Here is a 19,034-nt window from a genome sequence, read left to right as displayed (position 1 = left end):
ACTCGTGGGGAACAAGTCGAGGCCGTCGAGAGAGAAAACTCATTTGGTGAAGAGAGCGAACCACAGTTCTTTGGGACGATCCAACCTTGTATCAGCTGCACATGCTGTAGCAGGGCATCTGCATCCATGGCACCCAGTCTCCCACATCAGGGCTTGTCTTCCACACTCATGTCCCTAGACGAGAACCGCTTGAACCATTTCTGTGCTGTCCTAATGTTCACGGTGCCCTCACCTTCCACCACACAAATTTCCCTTGCAGCGTTCACCTCTTTTTTCCAATAATATCGTAAGAAGATACACACGGCCAATTTATCAACCATGACGGACCGCTGTAATTGCACTGTGCCTTGCTGAAATGTGTTGTGCCTGTGTTAATGTATGTACCAGATAGCGTGCATGCCACGTTCCCACCACGAAGTGCTCGCGTGGCTTTCCAGGCTTTTTCTCTGGCTTCACTGTTTCCCACATGAAAAAATTAACAAACTTTTGACTCAACCAGGTATATTCAATAGTGATTCCCCAACTTAGCAAAATGTTATGTTCCATTTTCCTGCATTTTAAGTTTATTCAGTTTGGTCCCCTGAAAGACATAAAATCGAGGTTCCACTGTATTTGTCTTGTAAGACAATATTTCCATCATATTAGCGATAAAGGAGTATATTTCAATGAATGTTAAGACATGTTTACTTTTTAGGGGATGGTGTAGAGAATGCCTTTGCATTTACTCAAAAGGTCTTCACAGTTTCAGTGCACAAGTATGAACCTGGATTTTTCCCAGGCACTGGTTCTATAGATGATGTTGGTTGTGGGAAAGGGAAGTATTACTCGGTTAATGTTCCACTGAGAGATGGTGTAACAGATGAGATGTTTCATTTTACATTTGTCAGGTATGTTGACTCGAGTAAATTCTTCATTTAGTATTATCTGTAACATTTCTATAAATTGTAGTGGCTCGAGTCTTATATTGAGTGTTTCTGAAGTTGTGGAACCCTAATTGTGATTGCTTATACTGGGTAATCCAAAAGTCCCGGAACGCTCACATATCGTGAGAAATACACATCGAATTGGAAAACGAAAAAATATGTGTTTAATAAGTGAAACAATGATTCAATAATATCATCAATTAGGAACGGAGATATGGCGATTTTAAATTTTTGCCAAAAAAAACAATCTTAGACCGCCCTTCCATATACTCTATTGAAAGGTCTTGACGTGCAGATTCTGCAATCACTTTCACTGTAGCTCAATTAGGGGCAGAGATACGTTGACTTGAAATGAAGTCCTCTTTCCGATTCTACAATACAAAATGGGAGATTCCATTTAAAATTTCACAGTTGCCCCTGCCCCACCCTCAGGGGGGCGGGGGTGGGGAATCAAGTGTGATATTATTGAATAGCTTTCTTTCACTTATTCAACACATATTTTTTCGTTTTCCGATTTGATATGTATTTCTCACAATATCTGACTGTTCCGGGACTTTTGGACCACCCAGTATGAAACCTTGAAGAGATCATACTAGATTTTTCTGCATTATGAAGTCTCGTCTATTGAATTATTTTCAGGTACTTTTCATTAACAGTTAACAGAAAATTTTAGTAATTAATGAATGTCTCTGGTCAGAGTGATATTTTTTCTAGAATGCTAATTTCGGGGGAGAAAATGTGATCAAATGTGCAGGATAATAATTGACAATTTCGTGACTGATGTTACCAATAGGTGTCATTGGATTTAGGAATAACGATATGTAGAAGAAGTGAAAAGTGACATTTCAGTGATTTATAAACTTAGTTAGCAAAGTGTTTTGCTTTAAGGTTCGCATAACCACTTTTTGTACATGCAAAATAATCTAACACAGTTATTTTTAATGTAGAGTGACTAGACATGTGAGGTTGTGTTGTTGTATGTGTAGCTTGAAAAAGTTCTGGGAAACTTAAACGAAACGTCGCAGATAAAATCAAATAAAAACCACTAAAAATAACTGTGTTAAATTATTTTGCATTAGTTAGCAAACACTGGCAATCCAATATTTTGTCAGTAGGTGCAGGCAATGGTACTTCTAAAGCCATTCTCAGTTGCATCTCGCTACCATGGTTTAGCTTTACTATGCTCCATTGCAGCTCTGCTGGAGTGTCCTGTTGGCAAAAATAATGCATTGTACATAGTATGGTGCAATGCCATTCCTCACTATCATGGCAGAGTGACGACTAGTTTATCAAGAATAAAACCAGGGTGGATACTTTTAGAGCATACTATGTATACATGGCTATTTTTTAAACAATTTATGAGAACTATTGTGTAATAGGTTTTTCATATTTTCTCTAATATTTCTCATGTTTTCAGTGTTTTGGCCACAATAAAAAACTGCTTCCAACCAGATGCAATTGTAATGCAGTGTGGAGCAGATTGCCTCACAGGTGACCCTATAGGCACATTTAACGTCACTCCATTTGGAATTGGCCGCTGTTTACAATTTATTTTACAGTGGAAATTGCCACTTCTGCTACTAGGTGGAGGTATGTTCAGTTAACAATATAAGCAGGTGTGCAGCTGAAACATATATATTACTCTTCAGCATTATACTTTTGTAACCTCTACATTTTATTGTATTTCATTACTATGTTATGGTCTACATTTTTCGAAAAGAGAAACTTTTACTTTACTTTGGAGTCTATGACAGTTCCAGCCTTTTACTGAAACATGTAAACATTCCCATTTTAACTTTCCTCATGACGTACTTATAATCTCTGTCTCATTGTTATCCATACCTTAGCCACTAGGGTATAATTCGATAAGGCATTGAATTTAGTAGTTAACATCAGGTCTGAGCCAATGCCAATGTACGAGGGGAAGTAAAAAATTATCTGTACTTTCACCATAACTTTCTGTAGGTTGAACACACTTCATTCAGCACTCACGTGCTGAAAGGCACTTGAGTGCTAAACGAGGGTGATGCAGGCGTGCAAACCCCCACACTGCTACGTTATACCTGCCGCAAAATTAGTTTGGTATTGAGAGCTGAAGGAACACGCGTCACGGTGTTGCCATATCATGCGGTACGGTACGGTACGCAGGGCAGCCGTCTGACGCTGTGTCGAGGAAAACGTGTTATGAAAAGGAACAATGATGAAATGTGTTATTGTTTTTCGAGGAAAACGAAATAACAATGATGACAACAATGATGAATGTGTTATTGTTTTCTCTCTTCATTTCCATCTCCCTTACAACATGAACGAATTAACGAAACGAGCATTGTTTACAGGTTACCTTTTCAATCCATTCTGTATATACACTTTCAATAATCATTTCTTTCCGAAGTCCCCGTTAAAGTCTGCCCGTCTTTCAATTATACCGCAACTGAGTTGGTGGGGCGTCTGACTTTCACGTGTGAGATCCGCGGTGGTTTGTGGAACTTTCTCAAATATCCCGAGCGGCTCCGGGGTCGACTCAGCCCAAGTGAGTACCTGGGGCAAACATGCGGTAAAGGCGGTTGGTGAACCACATCACCTCCATAATATGGCCTAGGTCGAGGTCGAGAATGTGTGGAGCTTTACCTCCACATCCCCATATGCCTACATACTTTACTTTATTTTGCGTCCATTATTTTTTTTTTGTATGAGAATCCCAGATATTTTATGACTGTCCTTAAAGATGTTTCCCCACCTTGAAAAAATGCCGAATCTTTCAACGAAACTCGCAGTTTCCCAACAGTGGGATAATCTTTCCTCCTATAATAAGAGTTGCTGAAAGGTATCTAAATTTGTCACGCGTTTATTGATATTCCTCTTCTTTCCTGGGGTTTCCAATTTTGAAGCCTCGCATTTATTTATTTATTTATTTCTACCACATTATATTTTTCTTTCCCTATGGTAACAATAGTGTTCTTAGACAGGCCGAAAGCAGCAGCAGTCCTGTCCAGAACTTTATTTACAGAAATGATTGGACCCCCATTGTTTTTCTCTTGCTCAAATTATTTGCGCTCAGAACATCTCCCGCGTTTGTCCTTTGAGAAGAATTCCTTTTTCTTTTAGTGCATGGCCTCTTTGGTACATTGTCATCTCGAGTATTGCCTCCTGTGCTTGACGTTCTTCACACAAGCTCACGACACACTCAAGAACACAGAAAATTATGTACAAAAAATAACAACTAAAACAACACGCTATATACAACAAAGAATGCTCTAAATTCAATAAACACAAAACAACGGACCGGTTAAAATATCACAGCAACGCAACAAACAAACAACACGTCCTCTCCCAACAACATGAAATCTGATCGCAGGAAGAATCGCCCGACAAGCGGCAACACCGATATAAACGTTTTCTGTTGCTAGGTAACCAGGGCTTGGGTGAAGCACTGGGAAGATTTTGATTGGCTCGCATGCCAGCAACCCACCCTCCCGCAGTGCCGTAGACCCGATTTCAACACGTGCTTCCCAAGCGTCAATACCAAACTAATTTTGCGGCAGGTATAGTCTAACAAACCACAGCTACGAGCGAGGGATTGCAGGCTATTTTGTTTCTTTGTTAGAGAGTTCTTTTTTACTGGTTTTGTCATTGTTGTACAATGAGCACTAGCATAAAGAAAGGTAAGCCCTTGCACAGCGATGCAAGAGAAATAGTTTGCAATGTGTATAAGTACTTTGTTTGCTATGAAAACAAAATGCCAGGTGTCAGTGAAAGATCTGTGTGGAGAATTTTGAAGGAGAAAGACAAAAGTGTTGTGAGTGGGAGCGGGAAACCTTTTTCAATGCCGGGCAAAAATGGACCGAATGCCCAGCAACGTGTCACAAATCTGGATTCTTTTGATGAAGCAGTCGTGCGCTGAACAATCCATGATTTATGCACGAAAGGCATTGTTGTCACCATAGATCGTAAGAAAATTAGGGTTCAGTTCAGATTTAAAAAGCACAGCGTAAGCAGCAGGAAGCTACTCCTTGAACGAAACAGCATTGTTGCGTTGCAGTGATCATTTTTCATGAAGTTAAAAAAATGCGCAGAGAGCAACCCCGCCGGTCTTTCATTTCCATGGATGAAAGTTTCGCGAACACACACACCACACTGTCCCCAAAGTTTGCCTGGATTCCAAAGATAGGGGGGGGGGGGGGTTAAAAGTGCCAACAGGAAAGCGTCCCAGGTATATTATTCTGCATGCCAGTGGTGAAAGTGGATTTGTGGAGGGGGCGAAGTTAGTGTTCCTTTCAAAAACAACTTCTGGTGACTATCATGGGGGAGATGAACACTAACAATCTTATGTTGTGGTTCGAAGAACAGCTTCTTCCCAATTTTCTGCCAAACTTTGTTATTGTGTGTGACAATGCTCCGTACCACAAGAAGTTAGTGGAAAAAATCCCAACATTAAACAGCAGGAAGGATGAAATGAAGTTGTGGCTGTCATCTCACAATATTCCGCATGCAGAAGGTTTGCTGAAAGCTGAATTATATGAAATAATTAAAATAAACAAACATAAAATAAACATCTAGCAGTGCTAACATTAAATTGAAGATTGGTAGTTTGCATCGCGATATTTACTGCTCGTGCTCTTACTTGTGCCATGATTCCTTTCATAGTAGTTGGCAACGCTGGCTTAGCATGGAGTGATGTCACTGCCAGGTTATTCCTCCCCGGCTGCAGTACTCTTGATGCCTGTTCGTAAACTCTCGCCAACTCAGCCCAGGTCTTACAAGTGGATTACACAGACTAAACACGAAACGTCATGTCGACGTCACTACCAAAGCTGTTCCACGCTGCAGTTTACGAACAGCGTGGTGGATCGTCTGCTTGACTCTTGAGAATGTTTAAAAGCAGTTGACTTTCTTTGGAAGTAGTATTAGGTGTAAATGGCACTAAATCTCACCTCTATATAAAGCTCGGCTACATTAATTAATATAATATTTTGACAAGTTTTAGAAATTGGCACAAAAAATAACTGAAAAAAACGAATCAACTGTATGCCTACACATCAAAAATAATTATTTTGTAGTATTTTATTGGTTGGTGTATTTAGTTTAGTGTACCGTGTATTAACACCAACTAATAACGTTGAATTATGGTAAATGAAATGGCTATAAAAATTAGGGATGGGACCGATTAATCAGTACTCTATCAGTATCGGCTGATATAGGCATATCGGTTTATCGGTAAAATTGCCGATTATTTTACCGATCTGATATATCGATAAATATCTTATAATTTAGTGCAAAATTCTGCCATTTTGTTGTAATTTTTATGGATAATTGCCATGCCCTACTTTCTGAAAAAGTAAATGTCTAAATATTCAACTTCTTTTGCATTGCAATCAGCTCGAAACACACATTTATTACGGAGATCAATGAAAATTTCAGGGTCTTCAAGGACCATTTCTAATTTTATATCGGATCGGTAGAATATCGGTTATCGGTATTGGTAAATTTTATATCGGTACTGTATCGGTATCGGCCAAAATTTCATATCGTCCCATCCCTAATAAAAATACTTATTTCATTACAGTTCAGATCAAAATCTACTTTTTTCATTGTTTTATACTTTTTTCCCCTTCGGATACCAGTTTTTGCATATTTTTCCCTATAAAAATCTACGGAAAGAATTATAAGATAATATTAACTACACCTTTTCCTTCAGCTGTCTTTCTAACTTATGAAGGCATCAAATAAATGATTGACGGCCATTAAAAGCTGCTGTGTCGTGCTTTCTGCTAGTTTTCGTCTGCAGTCAGCCAAGTCAGTCACATCATGAACGGCTTACAAATCTTACGAGGCAAGTAAGCCGAATATGTCACCGTGACGTCACGGAGCCGGAAGTGGGCGGAGCTAGCCGTACTTGGATTGAGTGTACAAACAGCCGTTTGTGGTTACGTGGCTGAGGTTTCATAATAATCACTCCATTTTTCTTTCTTTTGTAACAGTAAACATGGCCACTCTGCTGGCAGTGTGCACCAAGGTAGCGCAGAGATCAATGATCTGTTTCTCTGCTTCGAAGATGTGTCAGGGGCTAAATTTCACTGTAGGCTTTCAGTGCAATACAAGAACAGTGCTGTGCTGCATGGAAGTGTGTATAAGTGGATCGAGAGGCTTAGAAATGACCTAACAAGTGGGAAGCACAACGAGGGAGCAGGATGCCCGTCAACCTTCGCCAATCTGAAGAGATGATTCTGACGAAGAGATGGGTCACAGGGTGGCAGTTGATGAAGTGGCATACTCCCTGCAAGTTATTCATCATGGAAAGGTTTTATAGTGATTATTTTTAACAAATAGCAGTGAGCATGGGCCAAGCAAAGGTTTTAGTGTTTTCCAAATATTTTACCTTTACCATAATCTACCAATTCCTTTTCCTGACGAGTGTATGAATTGACGAGGCTGTGGCAATTTTCGGATAGCTGAAATATAGGACCTGAAAAAGGGAACAGTGTCCCAAAACGTTGTCTGTGTACAAAATAGATACTCATTTTACGTAAGTAATAAATAATTTTGTAGTTTTAATTTTTAGAAATATGAAAGAATATATATGAAAGTGAGTAAGTCGCACAAACCTGAAGTATGAATATTCATCAGTGGCATGCCTGATTGGGGGGGGGGGGGGATTGATGAGGGCTATTACAATTTCCCCTTTGTCCCATTATTCCTAAACAAAAAGAACGTCAAAGGCAGGATAAGATGGCAAAATGAGGATCGACATTATACACAAAATAAGTGTACATAACCCTTTCGAAAATTCTGGGCACACCATTGTGAGTCAGATTCTGTGTGCAAATCATCCACGACAAGCTTCAGATCACTGATCTCTGTTTTCCCTTGGTGCACACTGCCTGCAGCACGGCCATGTTTACTCTGTTACAAATTAAAAGAAAATGGAGCAATGTACATCGGTGTAAACCACAAAATGAGACTATTAGGAGTATCCATGACAAAATTTTTTGGCAGGTCTTCTCCCCCCTCAAATTTCTGATTGAAAAATGACCATAATGGGCTTTGAACCTCAACTCCATTTCATCACTTTTCAAAACCTTTGCAGTCACAGTTCTTGCACAGAAGTTGCCAACTTGTGGTTTTAAGCCTTTTGAATTGTACAAGCCTTTAAAATCTGCAAATGTCCTTCTTTTGATGGCTAATTTCAATATCTGTAAAATTACAGTTATCTAATTCTTATCTTTTGTGGCGTATACACTTTCTGAAAGCCTAGGACCTCTACTTTTGAACATCGAAAACCAGAACTTTGTCTTTAATATAACCCCCACAGTAGCATTTTTTATATACCTTGCAAATGCTTTGTTTTTGTTTGCCATGCCAAAGAAAAGCAAGCCTAAATCCAAGATGACGGCAGGTAGAAAGAAAATAAAAACATTTTTGAGTAAGTTATTAATAAGTGTACCTATGGTGAAAATATAACAAAATAACTTCCCATAAACGTGGGTGATTTCACGTGGAATTCTCCAACTGATACTTTTTGATATTAATACATCAACATCGGTATCAGCCGAACTTATTTCAAATTTATATAAATGTGTTACAATACTTCTGTGTGTTGGCTGTTATAGGAACAACAGTTGAATCAAGAACTGTTGAAATATGTAATTCCATGAAATTGGAAACACTCAAACATACAGTTTTTCTTTTAAAAAATACGGTATCAAAAATGGAATGAAATTACGAAACACACACTAATTGATCTTTATTCTTTTCTTTCTTTTCCAGGTGGATATAATCTCCCAAATGCAGCTAGACTTTGGACATCCTTGACTTCTATAGTCCTGAATAAAAATATTTCTTCCAGCATACCAGATAATAAGGCAAGTACCTTTTATTCTTCATATTTCTCTAAAAATGTGCAACATCAGTGACATGTATTTTTTGTGTATATTCTTATGGTAAATATATTGTTTGTATTTTATCACATACTTTAATTTTAAAATGCTTATTCAGTTTCAGCTGCACTTCCCTAGATGTTATTCCTCCAAGAAGTTCATGTTTGTCTGTGTATGTTTTACAAGTACTAATTATTTTTTTTATCATCAGGTTCATTAATGCCTATTTTAGCGTAATATACAGGGTTATTACAAATGAATGGAGCAGTTTCATGAGTTTGCTGTACCTATAATATTTGACATATTGCCATGAAATTTTACAGTAATGTAGAAAAACTCAAAAAGTTGTGTTAGGACTCCTTGGACTACATTACAAGAGCTCGATAGGTCTCCCGTTATTGATTCTGAAGATATTGAGTCTATAATCAAGTTCGTCCCACACTTGATGTAACATGCTCCTATCAATGAGTACAAAAGCATTGTTGATGCGATCTTTCAGTTCTCTGAGGTCTGCTGGTAAGGGAGGCACAAAAACTGAATCTTTCACATATTGCAAGTTATTGGTCTATTGTCAACTTCTGTGAGCTACGTGTGTAACTCGCTCGCATGCGCTCAACAGTTTCTTAACTCACTGGAGGCCGACCCGTTGATTTCCCCTTACAGAGGCATCCTGTAGTTGTAAATTGTGCATACCATCACCGAATGGAGTTGGCACTCGGTGCATCTTTCTTGAACTTTGTTCTAAAGTGACGTTGCACTGTTTTGACCAACTGATATGCATGAAATTCCAGCACAGAATAAGCTTTTTCAGCACCTGTCGCCATCTTTACTCACTGCTCAGTGCTGCACTCTCCTGACAGAAATCCAAACCATGCCTACAAGAGAAGAAAACTTTTTGAGTTTTTCTACATTACTGTAAAATTTCATGGCAATATGTCAAGTGTTATAGCTACAGCAAACTCATGAAACCACTCAATTCATTTGTAATAACCCTGTATTATTTCTTACCTCAATGAGGTTAAAATAACATTATTAGATGATGTAAGGCACTGTTGCTGGACATGTATTTTTTAATATTTTTTCTCCTTTATTTGTATATTACAGTATTTTACTCAATATGGTCCTGACTTTGAGTTGGAAATGGGAAGTGGTTTGAGACCAAACGAAAATAGTGAAGTATACACATTGGATTTAATCCAAAAAATTAAATGTAAGTGTAAAGAATTGTCTACACCGTGGAATCTCGATTTTACGTTTTCAAGAGGGCCAAGGTGGAAAAAATTAAAATGCAGCAAAATGTAAATTGTGGGAAAATTTTGTAACAATTTACTCCACTCGGACCATGGAGAATGAAATTATAATGCAGGAAAATGTAAGATTGGGGTTCCACTGTAATTAACTTCCAGACAATAATAGTACACCATTCCTCAAAACTTTTTTTCTAGTCACAGTAAATGCCCACCTGCAGTAAATGTTACAGTAATATCTGAAGCACTGAAATATGCCTCCATTGGAATTGAACCTAACAACTGTAGATAACAGTGCTTGGCCTAATTGTTATAATCAGATTCTTCCTTGTTCTTACCACTAATATTAATATAGGAGAACTGTCAATATATAAAGCTGCCTTGTAGAATTATTTCTCTTTAAAAGTTTATGATTTTTACAAACTTAAAAAAACACAATTTTCAATGTGAAGTTTCAGGAGAACACATAAATCAAACAAGAGTAAGTGTCTGATGAAGGGAGCATGTGTTCTCTCAAAACGCCACATTGATAATTGTGTTTATGTGCTTGTAAGAACTGTAAACTTTTGAAGAGAAATAACATAAAGCTGCCTTAGTAGCCAGAATTCATGGTTTTAGTCCTAGCATGTGTATTTGTTTCTTCATTAGTTCCATCTAATTATCACCATTAATCTAATCTAAGATGTAGAGAAGTGAAATAAGCAACTACAAAATCAGAATCAGAGGTTGAATTGGAAGGCATGCTTCATACTCAAAATATAGTATTTTTTAAAATTTTTTTTTTGCATGCTAAGTTGTATCTAGAGTTAATCTCTATTCCCTACTTTAAAAAAAAACTAATTGTCTAGATAAGCATCTTCTTTAGCATTGGGTCATCTGGTAACATACATTTATTCTTGTTGTTCAAGAACCATTTTGGATTTTGTCTTGGATCAATAGAATACTAGTTATCGGTATTGGTAAATTTTATATTGATACTTTATCGGAATCGGCCAAAATTTCACATCTGTCCATCCCTAATCTAAAGTAATTTGTGTAGGTCATTTTTAAAAGGTGTGGGTCTTATTTAAATAATCTTAAGGTCATTTTTAAAAATTTTTAGATCCTTAGCTTCCGAGTTCTACTTACGAATGTAAAATTTGAAATCGGAGCAGGGACAATTGTCTCTCACTGTAGATACCTTTGTTAGCCATCTTGTTTGCTTATCGTGTGCCTTTTTTTCTGTAGCTGATGTGTTGTGTTCTTTGGTAATACTTTCAGTTTCTTTTAAAACTATATTATATAATATTGTACACAACAAATACAATAAAGTGAGTGAGACTCTTTGACTCACCATTGCCCCATGTATCGAAGTATATCCTGTATTCACTGCTGCCACTTATGTTGATAAATGAAGCTATTTCCAAATAGAACATTATACTTTATCTGATTGGTCACTATTTTCCCATTCCACAGTGGTTCAAAGACAGTTGTTTGTCATTTTCATAAACAACTTCAAAATGAGAATTATCATCAGATTTCATATTGTGGAATATTAGCAGCTGTTTCATCCAAATGAAACAAATTTGCACATAGCCCACTTTTACCTATTTATTTGCTGCCACATGACCATTTTAGATCTTGTTTACATATTACAGAGAGGAAGCCTGGCTATTCTAACACCTAATTTTTTCCCCATTTCAACTAGTGAAAAGATGTTTTCCATGTCAGCTTTTGGAGCAAACTTTCGCCTAGAGGCTACACAAATACATTATTTCTACATTGTATACCTCCGAAGTCCAAAGTTTCATTTTGTTACTTCCTCGTCTTTGTAACCACAAACTATAGGCATTTAGATTTAAATTCCAGTCTGAACAAAAGTTGCCAAAGACAGAATCATCTGTTTTCTTGCTTCCTTATTGTCTTTGGTTCATAATACTGGTTTCCAGCCTTTGCCTAGTATCAAAATTAAGCTACTTTAACAAAACATATTTTCTTGCTGTAATAATTTATGGAAACTCTCAATTGCTTAATGTTTGTTCATTTTGCAGATAACTTGAAGAACTTGTGATTTACGATAAATGAAGCATGTCTCAGAAAAAAACACAAGCTTTTCCCAGTTCATCACATATTCCGAAGGAAGTGTCAGTGTTATAGCCATTTCAAATAATAATTTATCTTGTGTACGCTGAACACATATATGATGAGCACAGTGCATCATGAATTACAAAAGTAGACAAGTGATCTCTACACATCTGTTACCAGAAGCAACAGAAAGATCAATTCAGAATGTAAGATGTAATGAATATTTTCAAAACATAGTTGTTCCACATAACTTTTGCAAGAAAGTGTTTCTTGGTCTGTGGTACAGAGAGGTAATAATTGTAAATAAAGTGTTTTGAGCTATTTATTTTGCTTCGCATAATTTATTTATGTATTATTATGTTTTTACATTTTGTACCATTACATTTAGTTGGTACTCTAAGATGTTATGAAAAGGGACCAATATACCTTGTACCAACACAAACAGAAAGAATATTTGTAATACTAAAATGGTAAATATAAATATTTTAAAATTAATATTGTAACATAGTGAGTAACTGTAAATATAATTTGTACAAAGCAATTGTTTTGCATTATGAATTTTTCCTCTTAATTTTTATTTCTTCAGTGTTGCAATTTCCTATGTTTTTCTGTTTATTTTATAGAAAATATTAAATTATGGCAATAAATGTTAAATAGGGTTGAATGAATTATGGACAATATTGACTTTTCCATGTTTATTTACTACTTTCAAATTACTACACTTGTTACTGCCATATGGAAGACCCTGATTTCATTGAGTGATGTAAGGTAGACATTTTTCCACCCGAACCCCTGACTAAGCAGCATTGGGATTGAAGGATGTTTAGTATAGATGTATTCATTTGGGCACATGCTTTAATTAAAGAGATGAATACTATTCAAAGGAATGCTTGCCAGTAATCATCAGATCACATTGGCTATGTTCTAAAAGCTGCATTTCACATGTTAAATGAGTCATGGTTCCTTATCTCATCATTCTCCCATGAAGTGATTTAATGGGAGGCTGGTTTGTTCAGTAAAAACCATTATCTACTTGCAGACAATGAGTGTGCATGATGACTTCAAGCACATTAGTAGGGTGACCATACGTCCCATTTTGACCGGAACAGTCTCGTTTTAGAGGCATGTCCTGGTCGTCCATATATTTAAAAAGCCACTATTTGTCCCGTTTCATAAAAGTCTAGGAGTTAACTTGAAAACAAAGCTAAATTTGAGAGACATTTCATCCTAAAAAAGATGTTTTGTGTGTGTTCCATTATTTGTAGAGCAGTGAACAATCAAGCAATTTCTTTACAGAATCGCAACAAGAATTTAAATTTCCTGCACCTTGACACAAACTCAAAAGAAAAATCCAGAGTTGTGTGTGTGTGATAGGTGGGGTAAGGTTTTCAGGGAGATTTAGTGGTTGATGAAGAATAAAGCTTCTCTCAAGAAGATTGGTTCTTCTGCTAAATACTTCTGGCATTACTCAACTTCATCATAAAGGTTGATCAGAAAGGATGCAAAATGCTATGTAAGTCATACCGAGATTATAATAATTAATGCCTTTTGGCAACAGGAGATAATATTTCATTTATTGTTCATGATGTATCATTTATGTGATAAATCTTTTAATAAATAATAGCAATATGAGCCAGCCCCCGTGGCAGAGTGGTTAGCACATCGTGCTACGATGCCAGGAGTCCCAGGTTCAAATCCTGGCCTGGCCATAGATGTTTGCAAGTGTCCATTCATCAATTTCATCATATCATTAGGTGGGAGAACAGGCACAGGCTGAATAATCACAAATACCTTGCCCTTTAATAAAGAAAATTTGAATCCCCATCTTCGCAAATTAGTCAAAAGTGGCACAAAAAGCAAAGTGAAAAAAAGCAAATCAATCTAGCAATCAAATAATAAAATACGTTAATAATAACAATAATTTTATGCTTCTTCAGAAAGGGGGGGAGAGTAAACTGATTTCTTTGGTATGTCTCATTTTTGGGTCAAAATATTATGGTCGCCCTATGCATTAGCCATTCAAGCCATTTCCATATTTTCATTGTCACAGGGCAATTTTGCTTTGGCAAGATGATTTTTTCATTTGAAATAATATTGTTGGTATGGATTCCTAAAAAGACTAATATTTTCTCCAAGCATGGAAGGCACAAAATTCTAATTTCTCCCCGGGCTTAGAAATCCCTTAATTAAAGCTGTGTACATGAAACAATAATTAAATCAGTTACATGAAAAAAACAGTTTTGGTGGTTAACGGACAACTATAGAATGAACAAATATTGGCTGTGGCCAGCTTTCATTTTAATCTTATTAAGTTGTGGGTTATTTATTCCCATGGTGTCCTAAAATACATTTAAAAAAATATGCATATTAACAGGAATATCAAAATCAAGTGGGCATTGCATTTTGGAGTAATGGAAGAGGTACATTACAAGAAGAGTCCATGCTCTCAATGCAGATGATCTGGACCGGAGAGTGCAGTTTTGTGAGTGGTACTTGGCAAAATGTGCCAAACAAATGGATTGGACTAGGATGTTCAGAAGAAAACACTCCTCATTCACCAGACCTCATGCCACTAGACTTTTAGTATAGGGATGCACAAAAGATAGAGGTTATGGTACAAAACTGGCAAGGCAAGAGTTGGCGAATCGAAGGCAACCATTGAACTTGAATGATCGCAAATACTGAACAAAATTATTCTTTATGCTTTGCATTTCCAAGAGTCCTTGTACCAGAACGATTATCAGTTTGAAAACTGGTGTTGACAGGGAAAAATTATGTCTAGATTATTTTAAAATTTGAAAATGAACTGTATCTTAACCCATCGTAGGTCGCACGAGAGAAGTTACGTCGATGGTCTCGCACGGTCTCAGAGACAGAGTTTTTAAAATATGCCAAATTAATGGTCCAAAATGCTACATCATCAATTATTACGATTAGATCTTTTCTTTCAACAATTGAGATTCTGTAAAACTATAAAAATTGAAATTCTATAAAATTAAAAAATACACTCTTCGTTAATCGGGCATTAATCAGATTTTCATTAAAAACTAGGTGCATGGATTAGACAGCAAGGGGCTTCAACAAACCCTCCCTAGTGGCTCGAACAAAATCATGGTGTAAAAGGTGAAGGTTAGAAACTCTGCTAGACAAGAGGGAGGGTGTTGACAAAACAATCATTCATAAATAATGACCTTAAAATCACACACCCGGATTGAGGGACCGTGCGCGACTAATGCAGGGTTAATATAGACTGATGATGTAACCATTCAAAGTGTGTGTCGGTGGTCTGGCTCTATGAGTGTGTACTTTAGTCTCGCATCCAGAAGTGTTATAACACTCCTGTCAAATACTAACACCCGTTTTGAGCACATATTGATGCTTAATATATTGGTAACCCAAGTTTCAATCAACTTTCACTGAAAATGAGGCTATGATAGAGTTATATTTCATGATTTTTTAAAACGGATTTTTTACAAATTTCAAATATTTCAGAAATTATCCAGCAAATCACGAGAAGTGCGATGTTATTGTGCAATATGTAATTCAGCATTCAAAAATATTTCATAAAAACTTCCTCCTCTGCTCCGCTGATATTAATGAACAAGGAGAATAATAACATTGGCGTACACCAAAGAAGCCAATGCAACTACCACATGGAGGACATCAATTGTAATCTATCTAGCTGTTTATTTCTAATGACAGACTGATCAAACCAAGCGATCAGTGGTTTTGTTTACATGACAATGTTGTGTTTCCGCCCACATAGTGGGAGCTTGAGGCTGACTTATTAAGGTTGGGATTGACACCGGAAATGGAACATCTAATCGAAGTAGGGTTTTATATAACGTTTCCTGATGAACTTGTCATAAGGGGCAATGGAAAATCAGATGCGTTATTGTTTGGCTGGGTTCTCCGCATTGACATGAAGTTGTAGGTACCGCGTGTATTCTTGCCAAATGTTGATCCACGAGAACGTGACCCGTGCACATTCTCAAGGCGAACACAATCTCTGACCGAGGTAGGTTCAAAGATTGATACCAAGGTTGTTTTGTGCCGATATTCACGTTCCACTTGTAGGTGGTTGTGTTTTGGATTTCATGGGTAGAGTCAAACCCAGATATTTCTGCAGCGATCGACACAGTAGAACGGGAGAACCAGTGTTGCTAATCTGCTCGATAGAAAAATCACTACAGTGCGCAGAGGCACAGCTGTTCGTAGAACAAGGAAATTAGAGAACTCAGCTCTATCTAACGTTGAATTTTAAATGCCATGTATTATAACCAGGGCTGGGATATATATATATATGTGCTAACAAGTGGCTTTATATGTACATGCATATGGACTAAACCCGCTAAACATGCATTGCATTCAGCAGCAAAAATAACAGCTTCCATCATACAATTCCTACAAGAACACGTGCCGGTGCTGGAACCGGAGCTGAGGGTTGAAATGCTCATGCATCCACATAATTTATTTTTTTTGAGCAATTCTAAAGTGATGAAATATAAACAATAATACTCTAGGCATTATGGAATTTAACATTCACTAACCAAACACATGCAATTTCACTTACACACACCCAATACACGCACACAATGTCAAACCAGTCAAATACTTAAAATAAAAATATGGTGTTTACACTTTACAATCCAACAAAACTCACAGTCATTTTGCCTTTCTCCCATAACAGAAATAGTAACAATAATAACACAGGCCTGCGATGAAAAAAATACAAGGGAAGTGATAGGTGAACTTTATGTATTTTGTCGTGCTGAGTTCAAAAAAAATAAAGAAAACTGTCTATCACATCACGTTTTCTTGAAAAATTTAATTGTACATGGATTTGTATGAACATTTACCATAAATATGTTGTTTCGGCGTGGAATAGCTTTCCTCCCTGCTTGACCATTACAAACTATGTAAGAAAACTTTATCTTGCGTATTTTGGCATGAAACTCTGAGACCAGGACAAATCGTGGGCTCCTCATAAAGTGTGTGTGCAGTGTCTCAATGATCTACGCTTATGGTTCAACGGAAAGAACACTGCTTTACGCTTTGGAATTCCTATGACATGGAGGGAGCCGAGAAACCACTGTGATGATTGTTACTTTTGTGCCTGCCATGTCCGTGGGTATAACCGAAAAAATCACAAGCTAATCTCTTATCCTGAGAACATTCTATCGGCCATACGCCCCGTTCCTCATGTACCTGATGTGCCAGTGCCTTTGCCTCCAACTGAATTACCAGTCATTTCTTCAGAATCTCCAGACTCGGAACATCCAGACGGTCAAGGCTCCGATACCGAATATAAGCCCTCTGGAGACGATTCACCTCAGCCCTTCTCTCAGGTTGAACTTAATGATCTGACTAGAGATCTGGGCCTTTCGAAAGAGGCAGCTGAATTGTTGGGCTCCGGATTGAAAGAAAAACATTTATTGGCCAAAGGAACCACGTTTTATTGGCACAGGAATCGAGAAAAGGACTTTGTTCAGTACTTTGAGAAAGAGGAGAACCTGGTCTATTGTTCTGATGTTCCCGGATTGATGAGCAAATTTAATATCACCTACGATAAAGATGAATGGAGGCTGTTTATAGATTCATCGACAAGGAGTCTGAAAGCTGTCCTTCTTCATCACGGAAGCCAGTATGCATCTGTACCAGTTGCACACTCGGTACATTTACAAGAACGCTATGAAAACCTGGCTCTCGTCCTCAACAAAATAAAATATGCCGACCACGGTTGGACCATTTGCGGTGATTTGAAAGTTATCTCCATGCTTCTTGGTCAACAAGACGAATATACAAAGTTCCCATGTTTCATTTGTGAGTGGGACAGCCATGCAAAGACTCAACATTGGGTCAAGAAAGAATGGCTAAAAGACAAAATCTTGAACCAGGCACCAAGAATGTGATTCGGAACAGCTTAGTTGACCCAAAAAAGTATTGTTACCCCCGTTGCATATCAAATTAGGTGTAATGAAGCAATTTGTCAAGGCTATTCCAAAAGATGGCGATTGTTTCAAATACCTGTGCAAAAAGTTTCCAGGTTTATCTGCAACCAAGTTGACAGAGGGAATCTTCGTTGGTCCAGATATCCGCAAGCTCATGAAGGATAAAGACTTTGAGACTAGCATGACAACAACGGAGAAAGAAGCTTGGGTTGCCTTCAAAGATGTGGTCAGTAAATTTCTGGGAAATTACAAGGATCCTGACTATAAAGCAATTGTTATGAATATGCTGGACAAATTTCAAGAGTTGGGTTGCTCCATGAGTGTCAAACTACATTTCCTTCACTCACATGTGGACTATTTCCCCGAAAATTTAGGAGCAGTCAGCGAAGAACAGGGTGAAAGGTTCCACCAAGATATTAAAGATATGGAGTGCAAATATCAAGGACAACGGAACAAGAACATGCTCGCCAACTACTATTGGATGTTAACACGAGAGAGGCCTGAGATTGCACATAAAAGAAGAACGTCAAAAAGAAGTTTCAAAGCCAAAAGGGTACGTACGTAAATATAAACTTTGTTTGTGTTTGGTTTTGTTGTTTGTTCAGTTTACAATTTGTGTCAAACGTTCATGTACACATACATTGCTCCTCGTGGTCAATCGTCTATTTTATGTACGTTACCTTAATAAACACAAATGAACATAATACGTTGGTGCTTTTTTTCTAGAAACTTCACCATAATGGGATGTTAAAAGTGTAAACTCAAGAGAACTTTGTGTTTTTCTCTCGACCAGAGGTGGCTCGTGCGATCTGGCAACAGTGGTTTTCTTCCATTTAAACCTATACAAAATAAAATCAATTGCTAATAAATCAATTTGCATCACCAAGCATCAATTTTACATAGATTTAAATGGATCAAAACCACTGTTGCCAGATAGTGCATGCAAAATTGTTCGCGAAAATTCCTTTTTACATA

The 19,034-nt window shown here is 37.3% G+C and overlaps 1 protein-coding gene across 5 annotated transcripts in view; it reads left to right on the top strand.

The window, feature by feature from the left end:
- LOC145978939 (histone deacetylase 8-like) overlaps window positions 1-12,668 on the top strand; it is a 40,901-nt gene extending 28,233 nt beyond the window's left edge. For 3 of the 5 annotated variants that reach the window (XM_083111940.1, XM_083111941.1, XM_083111942.1), the window contains exons 6-10: window positions 695-887; window positions 2,341-2,513; window positions 8,688-8,782; window positions 9,902-10,007; window positions 12,075-12,667. In XM_083111940.1, the coding sequence (XP_082968066.1) occupies window positions 695-887; window positions 2,341-2,513; window positions 8,688-8,782; window positions 9,902-10,007; window positions 12,075-12,094 (587 nt within the window). In that variant the 3' untranslated portion in view covers window positions 12,095-12,667. Of the gene's footprint in view, window positions 1-694; window positions 888-2,340; window positions 2,514-8,687; window positions 8,783-9,901; window positions 10,008-12,074 lie in introns of all 5 variants that reach the window. The other 2 variants (XM_083111939.1, XM_083111943.1) reach the window with 2 other exon arrangements.
- The last annotated feature ends 6,366 nt before the right edge of the window (window positions 12,669-19,034 follow it).

Source organism: Lepisma saccharinum, chromosome 25 (assembly GCF_977018435.1).
Source record: "Lepisma saccharinum chromosome 25, izLepSacc3.1, whole genome shotgun sequence".
Classification (NCBI taxonomy): Eukaryota; Metazoa; Arthropoda; class Insecta; order Zygentoma; family Lepismatidae; genus Lepisma; species Lepisma saccharinum.
Note: the sequence above shows the minus strand (reverse complement) of the source record. Positions and strands in the feature narration are given on the sequence as shown.